Source organism: Gopherus flavomarginatus, chromosome 14 (assembly GCF_025201925.1).
Source record: "Gopherus flavomarginatus isolate rGopFla2 chromosome 14, rGopFla2.mat.asm, whole genome shotgun sequence".
NCBI classification, from domain to species: Eukaryota; Metazoa; Chordata; order Testudines; family Testudinidae; genus Gopherus; species Gopherus flavomarginatus.
This window is the reverse complement of record NC_066630.1, coordinates 22,748,224-22,774,926: the sequence shown is the minus strand read 5'-3', so window position 1 is coordinate 22,774,926 and position 26,703 is coordinate 22,748,224. Positions and strand designations below refer to the sequence as shown.

At 39.9% G+C, this 26,703-nt stretch overlaps 1 protein-coding gene across 5 annotated transcripts in view; it reads left to right on the top strand.

Moving 5' to 3' along the window:
• The window catches only part of ZNF536 (zinc finger protein 536), a 421,935-nt gene that overhangs the window by 232,276 nt on the left and 162,956 nt on the right, over positions 1-26,703 (top strand). For all 5 annotated transcript variants that reach the window (XM_050923035.1, XM_050923033.1, XM_050923032.1 and 2 more), the window contains one exon: positions 18,343-18,495. In XM_050923035.1, coding sequence (XP_050778992.1) covers positions 18,343-18,495 — 153 coding nt within the window. The remainder of the gene's footprint in view (positions 1-18,342; positions 18,496-26,703) is intronic.

The window sequence follows — 26,703 nt, the reverse complement described above, 5'->3', positions numbered from 1 at the left end:
TTTTGTTCATGTAGACACCTATCTACTATGAATTAGGCTTAGATCACTCTATCGGTGTATATACTGTCAGCTATCGAATAAATATCAGATGGTTAAAACATTTGATTACTACTGAGTTCTGCTTCATTTGAATCCGTGACCTATAGATGAAAAACAAACAAACATTTGAACACATATCCAGTCTATAATTCTACTTTGACTGCTGTATTGTGAGACATATTAGAAAAGAAATATTTTCAATAAAGTTTGATGATATACAGCACTCACACCCAATAGTTTTGTAAAGTATTAGAGGAATAGAATGGTATTAAATGTAGAATCCCTATCTTTTATTTAATTTATTCTAATATATGTTGCTAAAATGTAGATCATATGCTGTTTTAGATCACAATCATGGTTATAAAAATTGTGATAATCATAGCTGGATTATATCTGTGTCTTGTCATATAGATGAGAAAATGTGTTTCTATGCTATTTTTCCCTAAGGAGAAATTGCGGGATAAGGGGCATGAGTTGTGAATAACATTGCAACATTTACGGTATGCTATACTGCAAGTTAGACAGCCACAGGTGGCCCATGACAGCTGACTGGGCAAAGGGGCGCTTTGTAATGTACATGTTCCAGGTCGGGCTGCAGCCTGAGGTCTGGGACCCTCCCATCTTGCAGGACCTTGAGCAAGCTCCAGCCTGAGCCCAAATGTCTACACTGAAATTAAACAGCCCATTAGCCCGACACCTACAAGCCAGAATCATCTGGTTTGGGCCAACCACGGGTTTCTAATTGCAGTATAGACATACCCTTAGGTTTCACACTAAGGCATGGGGTAGAAATTACCATAGCAGGATGTATATTTACATTCTAACTTGAAAAAGTTTTGGTGAAAGAGTATCCAGATTGAAAGAAGTATATTAAAAATCAGTTAGTATCTAGAGTAGATAAGTAACACTTCAGCATGACTAAAAAACAGTCAGTTGAAAAGTTTTATGTAACAGAGGAGGAAGCAGTTTATTGTTTCATGATCTAGTTCATCACCTAATGTAGCAGTACAGGCCACATCTTTGCTCTGTTTTATTTATGGTCCTGTCTATGGCACTCATCAATGTAATATCTGAGTGCCTAAATCTTGCTCAGTAGCATCTTCCTATCATGGTTTAAAATAAACACACAACACTAGTCTCTTGGTCTCTTGGTTAAAGGCCTCTGGCTGCAAATTTATTAATAAAATTCATTATGATAGTAATATAAAATTATTAACTGTTACCCAGTGATAAGTCCCAGCAGTCCTACTTTAATTAAAGTATGCCAGCATGCCTATGGGCAGCTCCATCCCTAGTCATCCATAGATGCTCTACTGTGAACTACAGCTCTTTGTCCCACTGTGGCTAGGAGCCCTCATAATGTACCTGTGGCCAGTATAAGACTAGTACCAGTAACATTACTGACATCGGTTTAGTCTCCCGCTCCAAATGTGTATTCGTCCTTCATATTGCCCCAAACACCCAGTATGCTGGGATAGGCTGGCTAGTCCTAGGCAGTTTTCAGATATGTCACTTGCAAGCCAGTTTGTTAAACATCACGTTCAGCCTGGGTTGCCAGGCAATTGGAGAGGGCTCTCACTAGCACCCCCTTGAAAAGGCCTGGAAACGTACTCCCACAAAAGCAGTGGCTTGAGTTCTTGGGATTTAAATTAGTCTATTCACTGTGTGATGTTACTTCTTGTAGTGTGTCTTAATTTAGCATAGAGATGAACCAACATTAGAACCTTAAGCCCCTTTAAATTGAAGGGGTAAATTTGGATTTAAATCAATATTTCTGAAGCCATCCTTACAGTTTTGTTTCTAGGTCAGAACCAAAACCGGAAAAGGCTTGCTTTCTACTTTCAGTTCACAGGCAGTTTTGTGAGCACAGTCCAAGATGTTGAAAATTTCACAAGAATATGCCTGTCTCCTTATCGAGTCTATCCAAACTGTTTATCTAGCACCTCCTCACTGTGGTGCCAAGGAGTGATATACTATTGCTAATATTGCTGCTGTTGAAGATGTGGAAATCTTGCAAAGTAATCTGATCTCATGAAACTTCTGTCATTTGATGCTGAAATTCCACAAGATGAGCGTGTCAAATTTCAGTGCCATTAGACCTGAGCACTGCCTCTGAACCCTAGACCAAATCCTTGACATGCAATTTAACTAAATTGTGGCCATTTTGATAGGTGGAGGGGAGACAAATATAGTATTTTCAAGTCTGTATCTTTAAAGTCATGGTTATACTAGCAAGCTTATTTAACTTTCATCTCTCCCCCTCTCCCCTTTGTATTTTTTCCCCCTTCCCTCCCTCATACCATTGCTGGTACAAAGTGGTCTCCCCCGATGCAGTTGGGTCTCACCAGTCCTTTCACAGTTGCATTCCTCAGAGCAGAAGATTCAAGGCCTTCAAAATAATGTAGGGGGGAAGAGCTAGTGGGAAGAATTAACTGGACTCACTCTGTCTTCTCTTCTCACTAGCCATGTAATAGTGGGGACAGAGGTCTGTGGCAAGCAGACCCATGGGTTCAGACACAATTAAATGGAATCTACTGGAGGCCAGTTTGTGCCAAATATCTGTCCTATTTGTTTCATAATTTAATATTTGAAGTAAAGCCTGACACAACTCTTGCCAGAGCTTATCACTCATTCTTTCCTCACACCATTGGTTTCAAGTTGTTTTGGGGCTGTAGAGGTTGCCTATACCCCAAGATATGGATGTAAGTCTTCAAGCAGCAGGTGCTTGTCTTTTGACGTGCAAGAAAGGGTTTCTTAAGGCTACAGGTTCTAGTCTCTCACACCAAAGGATGGGTCTTTCCTGATTGCTATGTCCAAGAACTTCAGCAGCAAGCTCTGACCTTTACAGCCATGGCAGATGAGCTTGTGAGAAACTTTCAGGCAGGTTATCAATACTGCCTGAAACATCAGGCAACACTCGTATACTGGCAGTGAAGTAGGAGAGACTAAGCCCAGGGGAGAGCACACAGAAGGTAACTTTCAAATTCTAACGTCTGTCTATATATGTAATTTAATTTTTCAAGATGATATTTTGCAAGCTTTAGTTCACGCTGTCAGCTGGACCCTTTTGAAAGCTAAAAAAACAATAAATGACTGAATTATTTATGAGACGAAGGTTGCGCCTGTGCATTCAGAGAATTGTTTTTTTATAAAACTTTTAGCACTGGAGTTTGAAGAAATGGTGGTGTCGTGAAAAGGCCCATGTGGTTTAGGGAATTGGTGTTTGACCCTGTGCTGCTAGTCCTGATTAACCCGTAGCTAGTGTTTGTTGTAGTTATTGAGAAGCTTGGATACCTAAAGCCTCTATTCGTTCTCCTGTACCCCCAATTAAATGACAACTAAATAGCATTTGACCAGGCTGTGCAGGTGTTAAGTGAATTTGAGCAGTAGTTACAAGTGAAGCAGCATCACCCTAGGGAATTTGAAGAGATCCCGTAGTAAACCTTGGGGCATGGAATCTGTGCAGCCTGTTGAAAGTGACAGAAGACTATCTTATCTAGTATTGAAGAAGACAATTGTTAACTTATCAACTCCAAGGAATTAGTGGGCTGGGGGGACTGACACTTCTTGTCATTGATGTGTTGCACCAAAGCTGTTTAGGGTAACAGAAATTCAAGGAATGCTGTAGTCCAAAAGAAGACAGCCAAGACGGCAAGGAAACTTGAGGAAGAATTATTCAGAAACATCAGAGGTTTGATGGGCCTCTCCATCAAGTCCACAAATACACAAGAATAGTTGGAAATTTGTAGCTGGTGAGAACAGAGACAGGGTGAGTTCTATGGAAGTGAAGAAACTAATAACAGCCAGAGGGCCAGGGCACACCCTGGCTTTCGTATCTACAGATGGAGACCCAAAAGGCTGCAGGGCCACATTCCAGCCCAGCACATGTAAAATAAGGCTCAGGATTTAAATAGCTCTGTTTCAGCATACTGACATGCGTGGCCAAAATCCAACTCTGACACATGCAGAATTAGTTTCAGGATTGTTCCAGCATACTGAAAGCCCATGCCTAAACCAATCAATGCCCCAAGCTGAGCTGAACCAGAGGATGGCCTGTTCAAAATAGTATTCGTACTACTAATTGACAACATATACCATGGAAGTTCAGATGATGTTCATGTATTGTCATATCAAGGTGTTGTAAGATTACTATTGGTAGGCCAGCTAATGTGTCACCCTTTGTATTTCTATTATCCAGGTATAGCATGCTGCTATATTATTAGTGCATACTAAGACTACTATACAAAACTAGGCTAAAGGTTCAGCTACCAATGTACCTCCTGAGTTATATAGTGAATATAATAATGTAATAAGCCCATTTATATGGTATTAAGTTACAAGGTATCCTAGATCCAATATATCTATAAGATAATGTTAAAACAATGCAAAATACCACACCAGTAATCTTTAAAGGAACCTTGTCAAAATTCAGAGGTCCCAAATTTAATCATTTTGTTTCCTTTTTAATATATTTGACAATGTTCATGTAATTAACACATATGAGTCTTTAATTTTTATTTTCAAAAAGCCTTTTAAAAAATCAATTGACATCAGCATCTCAGGCTTGTTCACCAGCAGCTCTTTAATAACTACCCAGTTTGTCTGCAAAATGGAGGACAAAAGTTGGAAGGAATCATGTTTTTGTCATATGCTATAATGGGTTATTTTAAATTGAAGAAAATGATTTCCAAAGCTAAGCATACTAGTTTGACCATGGTCTTTTAATTCACAAACTGCGTTCAGATAACCTTGGAAAGTAAAAAGTAACAAAATTTAGACAGTTCACTATATGGTGTCTAAATATTGTACTACATACCATAACCTTATCCACTGTTCTGGGACTACAGTAACACCTGTGCACAAAGAAGTGAGTTAAGAATGGAATGGCAATTTGTACTTGTAATCCTATTGCTTTGGTTAGGGGAAATTAAACTCATAGTAGTTTTTTTAGTACATTTTTGATTACATGTTTTTGTTTATATGATTTTGATTACATTTTTGTTTTTTTCCTGAGTTTACATAGAGGATTCTGTGACATTTTTAAAGCTTTAGCTGACATGTTATTTCGTTAAAATAATGTGTAAAAGTTTTGATTACTTCAGATGTGTGAACTGCTGTGCTGGATGCCACTCTGTGATAAAATAATAGTGAAACTTCTATAGTAATACCTGAATCTCAGGGACCTATTGGCAACTCTATTGTTTTTTGAGCAAATTTGGCCATGTTCATGGATCTGACATGGAGACAGGAAAAATCAATAGTTTGAGCTTTTGGGTTTCTTTGAATCCAGAAATTGAAAATGAAAATCAAGCGATGCAAAGACACATTAAATGCTACTATGGTTAATCAGGAAAAGATTTTCAAAGGCACAAAGCCTCTGAAAATCAGCAGGAGTTGGGCACCCTTTTATGCCTATGAAAATCTTCCCATCAGAGACTACAGTCATGGGCACAGTGTAGAACCTAGACAGAAAAAGAGAGGGACCAGAAAAGAGATTCACACAACCCCCTGTCACCTGAATCTATCATGTTTCTTATAATTTACTTACCACTGACTTGGGTTCTCTATTTCATCCAAATATCCACACCCTGAAGTCTGCATGCTGTGTCACACTGATGTGCATGTGCAGCTCAGTAACTAGACTGAGGTCATAATAAGCTCCATGACCCTTCCTCCTTTACCTTATTTCCAGAATACACAGGGATACTGTGGAAAGAAATGTGGAAGGAGCAAGGTGAGTACGGATCAGGGAAGGCAAGATATAAATAGAACTCCAGTTACTTGTTGTTTTAGTTGATTTGTTAGTAACCTCATTTTCTCCCTCATGAAACTGCCTCCACAGATCTTCACTTTTGGAGATTAGTCAGCAGTAGCAATCCATCCCAGGAGCAGGAAATCAGGATTATTTAATTAAAGAGGGACTGTAAGGTAGCTATCCCAAATTGGGTATCTGATCTAGTCTTGGCTTCAAGAGAGCAATGCTGGGTAAAGTGTTTATCAAACTCCATGTTGCAAATCTCAAAGATGGGAATATGATGCAGACAGGCTGTAGAAGCTGCTGTCACCCTAGTGGTATGCTTTAAGGCCATTGGTAACTAATCACCTGCCTGAAAACAACACATTTAAAAACAAAAGATGATCCATTTGGATTGCGTCTGTACTGAGTTAGATTCCCCATTAGAATTTTCTCCAAATGTAATAAACAATCTGGAGAGAGTGTGGAACGACCTTGTCCTATCCAGGCAATAACTGAGCTCCTCTTTCACATTCAGCTGGCAGATCAAAGCTGACACAGGTGAGTCAAGAATTTGGGTAAGAAAAGATAGACTGACTCCATGAAAATCAGAGACTGCTTTTGACAAGAACTTCAGGTGAGGATGATGCATATCCTACCCTTGATCAAAAATACATACAGTGGGAATGGACTAGGAAGTCTTGGAGTTCACTTAGATGTTTTACAGAGGTAACAACCAAGGAGATAATTTTCAAAGTTTGCAAGGGTAAAGGACAATGGTGAAAATATCAAATGAAAAGTCCCAGAGAAGACTGAAAGAGCCAGATTTAAATCCCACACAGTGGTTGGACTTTGCACCAAAGAGTAAGAAATTGGTTCAGTGGTGGATGAGTAAAAATGGATGCTTTATGCACAGGGAGGTAATAAGGATAAATAGACACTCAGAAGTGTACTTTCAAAGAAAGATAGAAAAAAGCCAGAGCCCATCACTGAAAGTAGATATACTCACATGCAAGACAGCAAACAAAAATGAGGCCCAGAGCCTGACTGGAAACCTAAATGATAAAGCATCCACTTTTTAATGCATCCACTTTTCCTGTGGAAGACGTATAGGAGTCTAATGAGACTTCATGATTATTTGGCAAATCCAAGGATTTAGCATTTTGGGGGCCTATGATCCATGCTGACAAATTAAGCGAAGTGGGATTTGGATTAAAAAACAAAACAAAATGCAACTGAGAGAAAAGATCAGACAGAAACAGCATGTTTTGTCAGCCAAAACCTGGAGACTGGAATACCAGAACTGAACTGCTCATGCAAGAGTTGGATGGATCAAGTGTGCTGACTTCTGTCTCACCTTTTGAAGGATTAGAAGAAGGTAGAATAAAAGGAGGGAATGCATACAACAAGTCTTGTCCCGTACTAGAGGAGAAGTCACCTGACGAAGCCCTTTGGTCTGTGTCTGAACAAGTACAGAAGTAATAGCACTGGGCAAAAGTAGGCTCGGTAGCACTCAGAAATTGATCTGGTTCCTTTGAATGAAATAGCCTGCCAAATAATTTTTCCCTGGTAGATCTGATATATAGATCTCAGAGGAATATGATGAATCACTTCCAGACAGCTGTAGGAGGAACAGATTCCTCCTTGGTATTGTAATCCAGGTGGTACAGTGCAGCAGATCTGTCTGTTAGCACTGGTACTCCCCAGCCCTTGGTGAGCAGAAGGAAAGTCGCTAGGCTTAGTTGTACATCACTCAGGCTTATGCTTGCTCCTCCCTGCTACTCTGTCCTCCTTTACCTACCTCCTTGAGGTAACCCCCTTAATTCCCATATGCTGTGTAAGTGTCGGCCTGACTCTCCATTGTTAACGTAGCGCCATTGCTGCTGCCCCAGGCATACCCTTAATGTGGTTCTAAAGTAGCAGCAATGAAGATAAACTGGCACATGTCATTTATAAAAATATTGTATATGTATATAGCATCATGCTGCTGTGCTCCCAATAGCTAGAAGACTTAAACAAAAAAATTAAAAAGCCACATTTTGTCATCACACAGTTGGCTGGAACCCAAGCCATGCTTTGGAAGTTGAGCTAAGTATGGATCAGGGAAGGAAGATAGGGAAACAGTAGAAGCATGAAGGAGGTAGACTGAGAGGGAAGGGATAGGAGAGAACAGGAGAGGAGAGGAATGGGGGGCGAGCTGAATCAGTGCCCATAATAAATGAAATGGATCTTCCAAAGACCCTTTTCTCTCCAAGAGTGTCAGTGTTGGCAGCTCAGGCCTTTAAGCAAAATAAGAAAACCCAATATTTTACACTCTTAGTCTGCCCATCCCCAACTTCTGTTGACTTCAGTGGTGGACTGTATGTAGAGATCTGAGGGCACAACTTGCCCCTTATACTTACATATATTAACTTAGTTAAATATATAATTGATACTATTTTATATACTGGATCTTTAATGTGTTGTAAAAAGGTGTGGTTTGGCTGCTGGTAGTCATCTTTGAGAGATCATTTACATGTATTCAGAAACCTCCTCAGGAAACCTTTTCTGCTTCATTCAGATTGCAGTTTTTATGTAAGATCATTATTTGCAATAAATCATTAAGGGCCAGATCCAAATCCTATTGAAGTTAATGGACAATTTCCCCTCAACTTCAAAGAGAACTGGATGTAAGATAAGGATTTTTATAATCATCCGGGCCCTTATTTTCCAAAAGGATCATCTGCACACACTCCTCCTTTACACCAGTGGGACTTTGTGTAGCAGATCCCAGCATCTGCAAGACAGAGGGCCGTAGACTTGACTTGGCTGGGACTACTGCTGCATATGAAATTAAGCATGTATATGAGTGTTTGCAGGATTGGTGCTTTCACTGTAAGCTTCTTGGGGCAGGGACAGTATCAGTGAGCACAGTATCAGTAATGAACAAAAACTAAATACTAAAAATGAACTATGCAATTGATCAATTAGATTAATGATCACTATGCATTTCATACAATATTTAGTTTTAAGTAAGTCTAAAATCATACATAACAATACTATGCTGTAATTGCTGATCATGTATCTCTTTGTTCCAGACACTTTTCTAAAAGAGTATGTATTATGTATGATGTGACCTTCAAATGTCATGAATGCATTGTGCAATAAACTGTCAATATTTGTGGTTATAAGGTACTAGATGACTTTTACAATAATTGGAACAGCTATATTAAAAGCTTGGATCACTCAGCTGGTTAAAGAGAAAGACACAGGCCAATGTTCATCTGGGACTTTCCTTCTGCCAGCTATTAAATGAAAGATATTGCAAGGTGCTTAAGATGTCTTCTTTGTTTGAAAAAGAATATGGCAAAAAAAAGTCTCTGGGGAAAATGTTATCTCTAAATAATCATTTTTCCTTTCAATGTGCATAATTTTCAGGCTAAACTGAGCTCCATACATTAATGACAAGTGACCAAGCTTATTTTTTTTAAACATTACAACTTAGTTTCTGTGTCTTTTTTTTTTTTTTTACAGAATTCTTCAAACAAATCAGACAGCCAAAAAGATGTATTTAAAATTACTTTTGAGCTGTTCAAATTATTTTTAAAGGTTTTAAAAGCTACAGACATTTTTAAAAAATAAAATACCTACAAAATAATCTGTTAGGAATTTGTGACTTAAAGCAGAAAAAAACCTCTATAGTTTTAAGTTGCTTATTTAAAAGTGTGGTTATGTGTAAATTACAAATAGGGTAAGAACTATAGTAATAATTGGGATGTAAGTTGCTTTGCTTATCAAATATTTGCATTGCTGTGGAGTATTTATTTATACTGATGCTTAATGTAGGGCCTACAAAACCCTCCTCAGAAAGCATAAGGTAGTGAAAAATACCATATTATATCAATGAATTCATAAATGAAGTACTATGGTGTGATGTATTTTTGGACTATGGGCTATGAAAACAAAATTTTCAGCTACTCAGAATACTAGTAAACATGTCTGCTGCCTTCAGAGTCAGTAGTTGATGCTTTACCAGTTATTGACAAATTGCTTAGAACATTTCCGACTCCCTCATGCATGAGATAACATCTAGATAGCTCATTCCAGCCTGAGGTATTGGCTATGATAAGCTTATGATCACTTGAGGTATATTCTGACTCTTCCCTCTCATAAATAGGCCTTAACATTTTAGCTCACCGGTTTGAATTTTCAAAACTAGTGCATCTGCTCGTGCACTCATTGCTAACGCATATACACTAGCTGTAAGTGCCTTTCATTTGCCCACGCAAAGGACTAACACGGAAGGCTGATGTCACAAGTAGTATACTTGTTATTTACCAGCTGAAACTTTGGTATAGTCTTCATTCCTAATAACACAAACATAATTTGGCTGTTGCTTTCTCACTGGCCTCCTTTCCAGTTCTTCTCTAAAATAGCTCTCTGTTTAAACAAATTCTTTGCCAATCCATATTAATGCATAACAGTTTAAGATTACCAAATATAGTCATTATAAAATCTAAAATGCTTGATGTAACAATAGAGGCATCAAGTTGTCACTGACCTAAAGTTACCAGAGACCAAAATACAGTTAGTTTTTCAGTAATATTAGAATCCTTCATTTTAAGCTATGAAGTTCACTAACAAAAAGTTCAAGCATTTGTGATGGTTATAGGAGTTTAGTTTCAAAATATAAGTGCTGGTCCAGATTGTACTCTCAGTCACATTTGTGCAGCTTTATTGAAGTCAATTGGGTTGGACAGGTATAACTGAGGGCAGAACGGGGTCCACTGAACATAAAATGGAAAAAAAAAAAGTTTCCGCCCAAGTTTATATATTTTATAATATTGAAAATGATTTGAGCTAACTCCAAAGTATAGACAGAGAAGAAAAAAAAATGATGCATTCCCAGAAATTGAATATTCTGTGGTATTTGTCAGGGTAAGAAATGGTTAAAGTGCAGGCAGACCTGCAAGCCAAAACAATGATGGTAGGTTTTTAGCATCTACTAAATTGCTGCTTCATCTCAGATTCGGAATATAGTATCTCCTGTTCAGAGAGCTGTGTGGATCAGACTGGGTAGTTTTATAGATATTTTAAAAATAACAGTGATCTTAACTCTTCATGTTGTGCCATATTTCATTAACTTTTACAGGCAGTTCTAAAGAGAACTGCAAGTATTTTAAATTTCAGAAATATATGAAAACACGGGATTATGAGGAGCTTTAAAGATTGTTGACCATATTTTCCAAGGGACCTCCAATACAGTCTGGAAAATGTGTGAGTGCAAATGCATACTTGAGTGTGATTACCTATTTTGTGTGTGATTACCTTTCCCATGTGATTACCTATTTGTGGCTAATTTGGCTATCCTTTTGTCGCCAAGACTCCAACTGCCTTCAGTGGGAGTTTAGCCTGCAAAAGGACTGCAATTTAGCTCCTTTGTACATGAAAGTGCCTCTTTGTGTATGTGCAAGTACAGGGTTTCACATGGCAAACAAATACATTTGTAAGTTTTCCAGGGTACATTTGTACCTTTGACAATTTGGGTTCTAGGGTGGGTGAAGTAAATCCTACCTACCTAACTCGTATATGTTTTTATTTTCAGAAAATTAGTGCATTCTTTCTAGTCATATTTATTGAAACACTACATAAAGTAGGCCACACAGCACTGATTTTGAGATCATGAGGAAAATGTACACATTTTTACAGAAATCTTGTTTGAGTGATTGTCCATATGGATTCCACTTCTGGTGCACGTGACCCCATGCACGTGAAAGAGGTTTCTCTTTGGCCAGCAGTGTGCACTTGCATCTCCACCCTGGATGTCCTCACATCTTCCACACCCTTGGACATAACAGGCAAAGTGGGTCCAACCATCCATAACTTCCTTCTTCCTGCCTGTGGCAGTTTGACAGAACTCCTACAGTGTCCTCCTGCTCCTCTGCACACTGTGCAATCATCTGCTAATGTAGACATAGCCTAATGACTTGTCTAAGGTCAGGCAGGAAATCTGATTGAACAAGAATCTGAACCTGGGTCTCCTCTGACCCAGTCTAGCATTATAATCACTGGACCATCCTTTGTCTCAGCTCATGCCTCTAGCTGAAATGCAGCTCATAGCCCAGATTGGCTGGTCACTGAGTAATCACAGTACCACCTGAGACTGTGGTCCACACTTCCCTCAATACCAACTCCTCAGTACTGATGCTTCCAGTACCAGTTAGCTCTGTGGTTGCAGCTCTGAGATTGACCTCCATGGTGCCGATGTTTCCTGCACCAATTTTCCCAGTACGAAAAACGTTCAACATACAATTGTAGTCAGCCCTGCTGTCCTCATCTGCTATTGTAAACTACTCTGCTAGAAGTGCTACTGCCTCAATACCACTTACTGATATTACCTTGGTACTGATGAGCTCTCCTGTTTAGGTTGCGGGTGTGGTTTGAGAGTGCCCTGGGACACTAGACAGGGAGTCCCCCCTTGGAAGAATTATATGCTTTTCTTCCTCCTCTTCCAAGAATAGCAGGGAGATGTCCCCCACCTCCCTCTCCCTCTTATGAGCTATATCAGTCTGGCACAGAATCTAGGAGTCACTGTTACAAACACAAATTTTAGGGATTTCATGGGGAACATTTACTTTGGATTCCATCCTGTTGGCCTCTAGCCCCTACGATGTTCAGTCTTGGTCATTTTGGGCTTCTTGTGGTAAGCAACCAGTTAGGATATCTTCCTGCTCTCTCCCCCACAAATCATCGTAGGTCTACTCAAGAGGTTCAGGGGGTACGGTGTCATAGTCTGCACCAGCAGGAGCATGACAGCAAGAAAGAAGATGGAAGATCAATTGATTCCAACAGCAATATATTCCCTCTCATCGAATGAGGGAATCTTTCTTTCTACTGCCAGTCTGCTGGATAGTTCTAAAACTTTCCAAGACCTCTTACAGAGCATGGTCCCAGTGAAGGTAATGCAAGAAAAATCTCACAAATTACTAGAGATTCTGTACTCCTCCATGCCTATCAGTGAGGAGTTGTTGGAACACCAGCATCCAGGATACCGCTGTTCAATAAAGCTGAGTCATAGTCAAGTTCCTTTTAAGGGATTTGAATATTTCTGCATCCACTCAGTCCCAGGCTCAAATGTGGCAATGGTGCAAAAAGGTCCAAAGATTGATATAAAGACTTGGTAGAAATATCTGCTACATTGCTAGCCTCTAGATATGCATTATGAATGACCTGATGCTTCTGTCAAAAACAATTATCTGAACTGGGTTATATTGTCACAGTCCATAGAGAAGATTCCATGGGAGCATAGGGAAGAGCTAAAATCTCAAGTGTTTGAAGGACAAATAGAAGCCTGAATCTCTCTGCAGGCTGCTCTAGACACATCTGAGATGGCAGCATGTTCAATGGTCAGTTTCATTGTGATGCACAGGACTTCATGGCTTCATTCTTGTGGACTACTCAAGTTGTTCTGAATCATCATTGAGAGCATCCCATTGGAAGGTTGTGAACTATTTAAAACATGAACAGATGAAGCCCTGAATCCATGTAAAGGATTTGAGAGCTGCTCTTCACTCCTTGAGTGCATAGACTCCAGCCACAAGGAGTAAGCGGGCCAAAACTGAAAGCCTCATCAGACAGAGGCCCTCTACCTCGTATTACTATAACACACACAGACCATTGAGAAAGAAACAGAACTGGACCCAGATCTTCTTGGACCAGTAGTTCCTGGAAAGTATAAACAAGGGACGTTCCATCCAATTCCAGTCCCTTCCTCCTCTCCCCACTCTCCTTCCCAGTCCTATTTTAGCAACTCCTCTCATAAGACACTGTTAAAACAGGAGGTAGATTCCCTTCTGCAGCTCAGAGCAATGGAAGAGATACCCCTAGAATTCAGAGGCATGGGAATCTACTCCCATTATTTTTTTAATCCCAAAGAAAAAGGAGGGCTGGCATCTGATTCTAGAGATGCTTCAACAGATTCATCCATCATTGCAAGTTCAGGATGGTAGCCCTGGTCTCAGTTATGCCCTTATTAGATCCTCAAGATTGATTCAGTGGTCTCTGCCTTCAGGACGTTATTCCCATCTGTCCATAGATCCAGCACACAGAAAATACCTCAGATTCATAGTAGGGGACTCTTACTACCAATGTAGGTTCCTGCCTTTGGGTCTCTCCATGGCACCAAAAATATTCACTCATTGCCTACTGGTCATCACAACCCACGTAAGAAGATATGGCATTCAGGTATACCTATACCCGGATAACTGCTGATCTGGGGAAAATCTTCCCAGCAGGTGATCAGGTTGATTCTCATGATATTACAGCTCTTTACCACAGTGGAGCTCAAGATCAATAGAGAAAAAGCCACACTTTTGCTAACCCAAAGTATAGAATTCATACATGCTTTTACCCAGTGCTATTCGATAGTGAGGCTTCAAGATCAGATGCTTGCTTTGGTAGAGCTGTCCTACAATCCTTGTTTAAGTAGGACTCCTAGCACCTACTGTCCAACTATGAGGTGATTATTAGTGGATGTGGAGTCCATCTGGACAGTCACTCAAAGAAGAAAGAATGGTTACTTACTCTGCAGTAACTGTTTTTTTGAGACATGTTGTCCACATGGATTTCATAGCCCACCCTTCTTCCTCACTTCTATGGAGTCCTATAGCTGCAAGATTCTGAACTAGTGAAGGAACTGAGGGAAGGCTGGGTCCTGTCTGTCCTTTATGTCCTTGAGTGGAAAATATGCATGGCTCCAATGGACAGTTGTAGCCAAAAAAATCAGATCTCATGTGCATTGGGCACATGCACACTAGAAATGGAATCCATGTGGACACCACATCATGAAGAACCACAGTTATTGTAAGTACCATTCTTTTTCCTCTTTTTTTTTTCTTTTGGTCCTTGGAATTGATCAGCTGAGAGACATTTTTCCCCCCTTCAAATCCTAATTAAATCACAAGTGGAATAGATTTGGTAGGACTAATCCTAGTTCCTATATGTCCATAGTTAAACCTTCCCACAGATTGCTGGCAGAGCTCAGTACAGCCAGCAAGTTTCCCACCAGTGAAATAGTTTGGAGATGGATGGGGGCACGTTGCCAGTCAGTGTTGCAGAGCCATGTGGAGAAGCTTTACCTGTGCTTATATCCATTATTGTTAGCTTAGTTTTACTGCTGCTAGCCCCCCTCATATTTATAACTGTAGTTCTCTTATCTTACAGATCATACATGTAAGCTAATTTTTTCTTAACCCTCTATCAGTTGTTTTAAGCCAATGAATGTAACTTGTCAGATATCAAGTCAAATGGAACTTAAGGACATGCTTTTAAATAGCATCTGTATAAGTGATTTGATGAATGGGAATGGTTTGCTGACTCATGTCCTAGTGAGAGGAGAGATGTGAGATAGGATCTGAGAGGGACAGACAATAACCATGAACATACATTTTTATTGACTGAAGTAAAAAGAGTTAGATGTAATTCAGGTAGCAGTGGCCTCCAGCACTTTGGTGGGCTCTGTAAGCAGAGAACAAAGAATGGCCATACTGGGTCAGACCAAAGATCCATCTAGCCCAGTATCCTGTCTTCCGACAGTGGCCAATGCCAGGTGCCCCAGAGGGAGTGAACCTAACAGGTAATGATCAAGTGATCTCTCTCCTGCCATCCATCTCCACCATCTGACAAACAGAGGCTAGCAACACCATTCCTTACCCATCCTGGCTAATAGCCATTAATGGACTTAACCTCTACGAATTTATCTAGTTCTCTTTTTAAACCCTGTTATACTTCTAGCCTTCACAACCTCCTCAGGCAAGGAGTGAAGAAGAACTTCCTTTTATTTGTTTTAAACCTGCTGCCCATTAATTTCATTTGGTGGCCCCTAGTTCTTATATTATGGGAACAAGTAAATAACTTTTCCTTATTCACTTTCTCCACACCATTCATGATTTGATATACCTCTATCAGAATTCAAAAGAGAAACCCTCAATACAGCTTTAAAGTCTTAGGAATGTGTTCACTGTGGGAAGAAAATGTTCTTATAGGTAAGGCCCTGTTGGAGTAAAGCCTTTAGCGCTATCTACTGTATGTCTACTTCAATTAAAGGAAACTCTTCAGACCACCCACATCTTTCTCTGCTTCATTGTTGTTTTCAGTGTGCTTTTTCAGAGGGATTAGTGCTAGAGTAAACTCCATAGCCTCACAGCCTCAAAAAATTCAGTTCTGTGTAAAGTGAAAATTAGACTCTTAAATCTGCAAAGTGAGCTGTTTATCTTACAAATTTATTCTTTTTTATTGGGCCACACATATTCTAGATAGAAAGATAAAAGGGAAATGGATAACAGACCATCATTTATGGTGACATATAGCAAAACATAACTAGTACTCTTATTCTGTAAATTCATCCTGAGTGGCTTGTTAACTTTATCTATATATTTATCTATAGTGTTCACATAGTGTTTATTGATCAATTGAGAGTTTTTCTTTTCATTGTCATCATACATGCAGTATTTTGCACTTCACAGTCTCAGAAATTCTTTTCTCTAAAGTAGTTTTGGACCTTATCATATAAAACTCTTTTGTTGAACACTCTGTACAAACAATGGAAAATCAGAATTCCTTGGGCAATTCGGAAATATTGGTTTGCACCTATCTATGTGTGCCTTGATCTTGAAAGACAGCATATACTCTGAATTATGTTACATTTAAATACTTGTGAATAATTCAAAATGACAGTTACTGGCCTTCTACTTAAATATTGTGTTTTAACTCTGCAATATTTCAAGTAGAACTAAAAACTTTCAGAGAATATAGTCAGGCAGGTATTTGTTTTAGAAAGCTATCCTTTTTCACCTTTTAAAAAGTGACCATTACAAGGCAGAGTGCAAGTATATGGCAAAGCATATTCCTGGTGTCTTTTTTTACAGATATTTCAACCATAGAAATATTTGCATTTCCATAAAGAAACTATTCTTCTATTTAATATGGAACAGAGGAAAGCTGGCTGGGAGTTTAGAACTTTAGATTTCTATCTAATTATTAGGTTTGTATATTGTTTGCAGCTTTCTTAGGTAAGAGCATTTTGTGGTTGCAATTAAAAATATGACTTTTAAGCTTTTCTGGATTCACAAGTTCCCACATAGCTCTAGGTGTTCTGTCAGTCTCACTTGTGTTTTCATCACTCCCCAACCTTCATCAAAATAGTGACAGTGTCCATTACATGGTATTTGCTTAAAATTTCTAATGGTACCTTGTTCAGTAATGCAGTATTGGAGTCTGTGCTACTGAATGAATGTTTTTCTTAAGCCAAGTGTTAAATACTTTTTGTTATGTCCTATCATTTCTGAATAAAAGACAACTCTGTGTAAATTGCGTTCCACCTTCTGATAGCTTTGGTTATATAGCAAAAAACTGAGGATGGAACAAATTTAATCAATACTTTATGGGGAAAATTATCAAGGCTGTGCACAAAGATTTAACTATATGTTTCCTGTTAATATTAATGGGAGTTGCACAGCTTAACCTCTGCACACAACTTTCAAAATGTACCTCTGTGTAGTCTGCCCCTGTAGTGTAACAATATTGTAATTCCATTTCAGAATTTCTACATTTGTCATCCTACTTTCTCTGCTTTTGTACTGATGCATGTATGTCACATATTACGCGGGAAATCTTCATCAATACAAAGTGAAATTTGAGATATAAGATTGGTTTTAATAATCACCTTTTAAAAATACCCTACCTTTTTTGTAATTTTCATGTCAGTCTTATGCCTAAACTGTAACTCAGTTTGTTCATATCCTGCTTGAAGCATATTCTCGATAGCCATATTGTTCAAAATGCATGAGAAGATAACGTCTTTTTTTAATTAGAAGATCTAAGTGGTATCATATTAGACACAGCAGCTATTGCAGTAAGATGTACAGTGAGCGTGCCCCCATATGTGAAAATGTAGAGGAGAGCAGAAGAGAAAGTTCCCCTCACCTGGCCTGCTTTTTCATTGGCTTTCCTTGACATTAAGCCAGTCAGTATGCCTTGTGCAGCCTAAAGTCAATGATGGAATACTGTGTTAGAAAAGTGGCATTATCTGTTCCAATTCGTACGCAGAAAGGGAGGCAGTGTCACTTCTTCAGTTTTCTCCAATATCTTCACAACTGTACTGTTGTTGTTGTTGTTGTTTTTTAATTTTAACATAATTAATTAAAACTTTTTCATATTAAAATGCTCAACTTTTCAATAATAATTATAAATTAACCATATTTAACAAAACTTTTTGAAACTTTTTGGGAAAAAATTAATAGGAATTAAGCAGAAGAAGAAATCAAACCAGCTGCTGACACAGCTGTTTCATTTCTTGTATAATTCAGTTCAATATAAAGGTACCATATGCTGTTTAAAGTGATGTTAGGAAAGATGAAATAATTTAAGAGAATAACAAGAAAATACATGAATTGTCAGCGTTCTGTCAGATTTAAAGAATGAAATAGACAGGTGTAATATTGACATATTTAACTTTGTGTTGTGTTAGCAGTTTCAGCGAGAACAACTTCTGACATGTGCTGAAGTGATGTGAGAACATTTCTGTGTTTCAGACATCGGAGAAGAAGCTGGGAGATCTGTAGGAATCCAGCAGCCAGCTTTACTGAGAGACAGGAGCCTTGGTTCTGCCATGAAAGACTGTCCATATTGTGGAAAAACATTCAGAACGTCACACCACTTAAAAGTACATTTGAGAATACATACAGGTGAGAGGTGCAGGAAAGTGTGGGTGTTCTATGCCATAAGGTAATAGGCTGGGATTGTCAAGATGTTGCAATACATGTATGGATGGGAGTTGTAATTTCCAGTGTAGACTGGTACTCAGAGTCTGTTGAGAAAGATATATGGCAACATTCCTAAATAAAAAATACAGGAATGGTTAGATGGAGGAAAAGGCCACTTTAACAGAATCATCCTTTTCCAGTTGTGGTTGTCTCAGGGCTTGTCTGCACAGTGTTTGAGTCTGTACTAGAGGGGAGTAAGTTCTGGTGTGCACTAGCATGTTGTGCACCACCCTGCTGATGTGTAGGGAAAGTTCCCTAGTGCATATCAATGGGGTACTGTTTCAATTGGAACAGCACTAATACACACTAAAAGGAACTTTTAGTGTGCTTCCGCAGGGTCTATAAAGGTCAGTTAGTGTGTAACACACTATTGCATACTAGATTGTATATCCCTCTGGTGCACACTAATGCACTGTGTAGGGCACACCCTCAGAGTCACCTGCCTTCTTCACTGTTTCCTTCTGTTACCCTGGTTCTTCTGCATAAGCCTATTTCAGATTTAGTGATGTTAACTGCTTTGATGGCCTCCCTTAGCATATATTTAGGGATTCTTTATGGTTTTGCTCTGTTATTATTTTTGTTCAATTTATTCTTAACATACTCATTTTAACCTCTTCCTGCGTACATGAACACTTTAGCTTCTTCCGTTTTATCAAATATGGGTATAGCTTGTCATTTTAATGTTAGAATCTTGTCAAAGTCCTTTCCATGTGTCAGAGGCTGGGTTTCAGAGCCCTAGCTCCAGCCTGAGTGGGAACATGTACATTCCCATTTTTAGTTCTGTAGCACGAGCACAAGTCCGTAGATCTGGGCTCTGAGACTTACCACCATGGTGGTGATGGTGGTGGCGGGGGTTGTGAGAGCCCCACAAACCCAAATCTGTAGATTAGGCTCTGAGGTTTTATTGCCATGTGGACGTACCCTATGATACTTTTTTCTGTGTGCCTGTATGGGGTAGTATATTCTGAATTCTTCAGGCCTACAGTAACTCTGGGAGGCTCTGCAAGGTGGGTAAAGGAGGATTGAGCCCTCCCAAAAGGTAAGTATATTTGTCAAATGACATGGATGGCAGGGACTCGTTTCTCTCTCCTCCTCTGGAAGCCATGCATGGGGGGTTATCGCAGGGCTTTTGTGGATAGTAACTGCTTAGGACTGTGTGGGTTGCATGTGGATAGGTTCAAAGTTGAGAATGGCATGGGTGGTCAAGAGCTCATATATTAATTACCCACATACAGTCACTTCTGCCACTCACTGGCAGATATGGTTCTTTCCTTCCTATTCAGCAGGATAGCCTGTTGGGTAATATGAGTGGCTCAAATGGGTGGTCATCCAGGATTTTCGCTGCCAGTAACATCCCAATTGTTTTAGGAAGTATGGAGCCAACGGTGTATACACTTCTACAGTTCATAGGCACAATGAACAGGATTGGGAAATACTTTCCAGCTGTATCTCTTGAGTTTATCTTTGCCATTTTTTCATTCTACAAGGTATGTTTTTTTCATATGGAAATACTATTTGGGTACCCAAATCAATGATTTAGGTGTCTAATCTGTTTGCATGCAAACATGTAATTCTGGAGTGCACAAAATTGACACTACATTATTGGGTATGCAAATGGACAGGCTGCTTTTGAAAATATGACTGGAAGGGCTGAAAATCAGCAAAAACAGGAAATTGAAAGGAACAGATGGAGCTTATGTCTTATCTCTTCTCCTTGTGTCTTTGAATTGTGGTACAATGGTTGACTATATAGAGGCTGCTTTTAAGGTCACTTTGAAAATTTGGCTTTAACATTGTTTAAGTCATATAGAAAGTAAACACTTTAGGATTGTCTCTTTATTATGTGTTTGGAGTTTGTACTGTTCCTAACACAATAGAACACTGATCCCTTTATTCACTATTATATAAAAGTAAATAAATAGTAATTACATTATTTTAAAGAAGTCTTGTAAGCATGTTTTGAACTATTTTAACCCATTTCTAATGGAAGATTTATAGAAAAAATATTTTAAAATAACCTGAGCGCAGTCCTCTTTCCTTCCTCTATCAACACCGTATTAAAATTAAGTGGTCATTCTGTTTTGTTGTTTTAAAGATGACATTGATTATGCATTCAGTATTTGTGGCTCAGAATTCATGGACAATAAGTGAATTACAATGGAATAGTCCATAAAATTTGTGCTTTAAAATTTACTAACAAAATCAAAACAAAAAGATAAACCTTTATGTAAATAAAGAAAAGAAAATGATTTGGGGAAACATCATATAGACCATGCAAACAATGTTTGCAATGTATTTTAAAAAGCATAATAATTTTAAAATAGATAAAGATCAATTTCTATTGAACTAAGAACAAAGTATTTCTAAAATTATGAGAAGAGTATGTTTAAATGAAAGTGTGTATTACATATTGTAAATAGTCATAATAAACATTATAAAATCGCAAATTACAAGAGTTATTAAATTAAAACTAAGTTATGCAGTAAATGGAAATGATGTAATAGATACCAATTATTAAGCAGATATTATATTGGTGGTTTTATACTTGTCTGTGACTGTATTTTGTCAGTTTCCTGCATTTTATATCACACTATGTCTTCATTATATGTCAGGATCATATAACTGACTGATAAAAAAAGAAAAGCACTTCACTGTATTTCTCCACTACATTAACTCAATTACTGCTCTTGTTCTCATGGCACCTGCTTGTTAGAGATGAGCTTAGCCAGTTTAGAAACAGTTAGGTTCCTTCCAGTGTGTGGGTGCTTGGAGGCGCACCGGTAGAATGGCTTAGTGCCCCAGCCAACAACAACAGTATGACAACACTGCATTGTAAACCCAGGCTCGGGCTCGGGCTTAGGCTCAAGCATAACTCCCCTTCTGTCTACACACAAATCAGTCTGATCCAGGCCTGTGCCCAAGCCCCAGGAACGTGCAGGAGTGGAGTGTTCGAGCCTGGGTCCTGCAGGGTTTGGGGCCAGAACCCCATTAGTTTGTAATGTGGACATAGCTTGGGCCCAGACCCACTGGCCTCAGGCCCTGAGTGTCTGCTAGATGATGTCCTACAGTCCCATAGGTCAGTGCACTTTGTCCTCTCTGTCCCAAGAGTAGCTAGTCAACAACCAGGAAACAGAAGCAATGCCCCCTTTGTCAAGTACATAGCTCAGCATTTAAGCCTAGCATTTTATTCTAACTGCTGCGCTGCAAACACATTGAACCGTCTCCTGTGTTTGCAATGAATACCAACCAGAAGAAGTTCTTTGCCAATTGTGCTGCTTCCTGGCCAGATTTTGTTGAATTTCTGATGCAAGGCAAGCAAAAAGTTCCATGACCGTGCATGCCTGGAAATAGTGAAGAAGATGGCAGCGCTGGAAATTCACTGGACCGGTGACCAATGCTGGGAGAGGACTAAGCAGTTCAAAACCAACTATCAGAAAGCCAGGGATGAAAACCACACGTTTGGGAACTCGCTGTTATCCCACCTCTTTTACAAGGAGTTTGACCAAGTGCTGGGTAATGCACTGAACACTGAGCCACTAGACTTCACAGCTGCCTGGTCAGCCAAGATGGTGACTGTCTCACCCCTGAATCTAGAATAGTACTGGAGGGGATACAGCGGGTTCTGGAAGAGGCTACCAAAGTCATTCTGGTACCGAGACCAGTCCTTGAGGAGGCTTTGCTGCTGGAGAAGCTGCAGAAAATCCTGGGTCCCTACTTGGAGGAGCTTTCAGTGCCTCCTCTCCTATCCCCAGATTAGCAGTCCACCATGGAACCTGAACAGAAACTGAAGAAGTCACCCTTCCGCCTGGTAAGTTTCTGGCTCCATTTTTGTTTTTATGAATATAGTATGGGAGGGATTTCCAGTTTATGAACCAATGCAAAAGTTATTACCAGCCATGGATAGCAGCATGTATTTGCTAATGGCAGATTGTACGCCAACAGTTTAGCATCCTTCCCATCTGTCCCCAACACCACCACCTCATGGAATTCAGAATGGAGAATGGGAAGTGTGAACAGTGAAACAAGCATTTAAAAAGTTTTAATAGAAACTTGCACATTCTTGCTACAACATGCCAGGGTATGAAAAATGTGAACTTTATATTGGTTTCCCTGTTACTACGCCACTCCATATCAGCCTAAAGGTTTAACAAGCCATCTGTAGTCAATGACCTTAAGGGAGGAGGGTGAAATTTACATGTATATTAACAAGTGTAGTCCATTAAACTAATATAGCCCCTATAGCCGACAGGTGACTAAATCATTTGTCCAAAATACAGGTGGGGGGTTGTATGCACTCTAGAAAGGTGCCGAGAGGTAATGGAGTTCTTGGCAAGTCCATATTAGTGTATGTGTTTGCATGCAGTCATAACTAGCTGTATTGGAAGCTGTGGGGAGGCAGTAATCCATGCAGATGCAACACTGACAGACCCCGCTCGTCGGTGGGTGGGATTGAACCTGAGATCTTTAGAGCTTAGTGCATGAGCCTCTACTACATGAGCTAAAAGCCACCTGACTCTTAACTAAGGTTGGAGTGTAGACTCCATCTCTCTCTTTATGTGGTCTCAATGCCAATAGATGGGACAGAACACCAAACCCAGAAGGTGTGTGGGTTGCACAGACACCAACAGAGCATCTTGTTGATTGCCTCATGATTTTTGACCCAATCCCAGGTGCTGATAGCTGCAAACTTTCCCCATAGCAAGAACTCCAGATAGGTAGTCACATTCTGGGAAAGGGCATATTTTGGGGTGCCACATGGGTAGCTGATCAGCCCATTCCACTCATAGATGTGCTCTTCAGTCACCATAAGTTTGAAAACTTATGTGGCATACATGACTGTCGTGCCATCAGCAGCTTGGAATAAAATATCTCTTTGCCATTCTGGAACCACAAGAATTGTGATGTCCTCCAAAATATGGAATGTCTGAAATGATGGAGAGGGATTGTGTGGTACACCATGATCCACCTGCTCCTCCAGTGCCTAAAGTGTTCTGCAATTTTTAAAGTAAACCAGTTGTGATTTTTAACTTACCATTCCCTGTGCCCTCTTTTAATTGTTGTTAACCTGATTGTGTCCACAGAGCTTCTGATGTCTGATGTATATGGGGTCTCACAAAGTATCATTTTTTGGCTGTCAAATTCCACAAGGATTTTTCCTGTTCTTATGCCCTGAGTCATCTGTGAATTACTGAGACAATAATGTACTCTTTTATGTCTGCTTGCAGGTCCCTCAACCGGCCATTGTACCTCAGCACTCAGACACATTCTAGCGGAAGCCTGGATCTCCGTACCATCATGGATTGGTCAAACAGGAAGATTTTCTGTGATGAGCTTATGTTTGACATTCTGGACAGGGTCAACAAGCAAGTGCAATACAACAGAGAGAAGGATTCATGGCAAATAGAAAGGCAAAATGAAAAGAACATGCAGGCTACAAAGCAGGAAGGGAGAATTGCTGCCATGTGCTCAGACCCAGGAACACTTTGGACAATTCCATGGTTGGGTGGCCCATGCAACCAGGCCTTAACAGCAGCTGGACAGGGCGAATCTACCCCCTGCAGTCCTCTACCCCAATTGAGGGCCCCCCTTCTCCCAGCATACTTCTGTCCCCATGCTGACCCTCTCTCCCTTGCAGGCCTCCACACCCGTGCAGTGATGTCAAGTTCATGCTAAATGTACAAGAAAGGGAAAGGAGAACATGCCAGAGGACACACATTTAAGGGATTATTTTGATGGCACTGGTTCAGTGTTTGCACTTTGCACTGTTTGGTTAATGCACTTTGATTTATTACTGGTTTTGCTGTGGGTTTATTACTGAGTTTTGGTGTTCTAATGGCAGCTGGGCTGCCTGCAATGTTATTTTATATATATATATATATATATATATATTTTAATACATCCATGTTCACAAATGAAGGTTTTCATTTAATTAAGAAAGTTTATAGCCTTCACTACATCATACAATGTGCATTCGAATAATAAAGATGAACACTCAGTAAGTGACAACAGAGAACTTGCATCCAGACACAATTTCTGAGTACATCTACGTACACCGATCCATACTGTAAATGCACAGCCCCCTTTTCACAAACAACCATTTCATCCATAAGAAAATTTCATATCAATGCCCACATTCACTGCATACAGTGACAGTACTCTTCTCTTTATTGTGTGATATGACAGTACTTCAGTACCATGATGTGTGTACTGAAAGCATTGCTGTAGAAAAACATTTCTAAGATAACTATCCCCTATCTTCCATTGCCCGTGCAAGTCCATAATATTGGAGTGCAGAGCATCCCTGATTTTTGTTGCTAGGGTGCATCCTGTTCAAGCTGTGATAGATTCACTTTCTGGCTGAGTGTACTGAGTTCAGCAATCTCTTACTCTCATAGAGTCACTCAGGGGCAAATGGCTCAATTTTGGCTTCACAAAGATCATGAAGACCGCAGCAAGTCACACTACTGCGGACAGCACTGATGACACAGACATCCAAGTGTCTGTAAACAGCACCAGCAGGATTTCAGTCTGTCAAACGGACAGTCAGCCGCCATTCTGTACCTGCTGAGTGTGTAAACGAACCGTCTTTTGCCAGGCCCTCTGAAATCAAGATATGGTTTCATAAGCCAAGGCAAAAGGGGTTACATAGAGTCCCCCAGGATAACAATGTCTATAACAATGTCATTTGGTGGGAATAGTGTCCCAGCCTGTCCATGAATGTAGATTCCTGACCGTCAGAAAACCCTGGCATCATGAACATTTCCAGTGCAGCTCACATTGGCATCCATAAATCAGCCTCTTTGGTCTACAAGAGTTCTGCATAATAATGAATTAGTACCTTTTGTGGTTTATGTACTCATATGCTCCTTAAGGAAGGCAAACTTGAATCCCATCAAGGGCCTTGGCACAGTTTGGAAACCCCATTTTCTCAAACCGAGCAGTTACTTCATGGCTATTGTTTATGCCCATTGCCTTTGAGTAAATCACACTCCCAAATGCCTCAGAAGCCTCTGCCACCACTTTACTCACAGTTGACTTTCTAGCACCAAATTGGTTAGCGATGGATCAGTCACAGAATGAGGTAGCCAGCTTCCAGATAGTTATAGCAACCTGCTTCTGGACTTTGCTAGCCACCCTCATGCCACAGAGACTGTTGTGTCGTGATGCTAGAGGGTTGGGGCAAGGTGCTCATAAAGCCATATAAGGTAGTTGATTTATTGGGGAAAAAAGTACAAGGCTTCACTGAGCAGGCTAAGTTGAGTCCCAACATCTTAATGCAGAGAGTAGTTCTTCTCTGACTGACTGAACGATATTCAGTCAGGAAGGAATTGTAAAGGGAGCATGTCACATCGATATTTGGCTGCCTCGTGAGAGGAAGAAAAAGCCCTTCCCACCAAAGCAACTGTAGAAAGTGGCAGTGCTTTAGAGTAACTCCAGCGATGATGGAGGAAGGAGCCTTAATGCAGAGATAGTTCCTTTAGAACTGAAGATCAGTGTTGTGGGTCAGAAGGGGTGTGTGTGTGCAGATTGGCCCCCCTGTAACATTCCTAGGCTACTTCTTTATGTTAGCCTGTCCAATTGGGGAGAGGGCCCTTAGTTTCTAGCTTCCACAGAACTATTCATTTTAGTGCAGTAGAGAGGACTTTACTACATGCTTGATCCCTGCAGCCAGATCAGCTGTGGTATGGCTGGACAGACAATCCCAAGAACAGGGAGTTGTTCCCTAAGGAAGTGGAGAGCTCATTTGCTTCTCTTCTACCCTCACAGCTTCTTGCTGAAGAGGGTTTTGTTGGTTTGGGGTTAATGCTTTCCATACCAGCCTGACCTTTCTGTTAGATAGGTCATCCTTGCTGTAGAACATCTACCTTCTGAGCTTGCATGAGTCAGAAGTCTGTGGATATTTTGTGTTTGGTAAGAGTATCGCCATGGTCAGATGTGAATCTCACAAACATATTGTTTATAAAAACTAAGTAGTATAAGAATGGAATCACACCACTGTATACACATTGCAACTAATTCTGATCTTCATTTGTACCAGTGGAAATCAGGAGTGACTCCATTAAGTCAAAGAAATTAAAGATTGTAAATAAGAATTTGAATGTGTGTGTCTAAAATTATGCCATGCTAGTA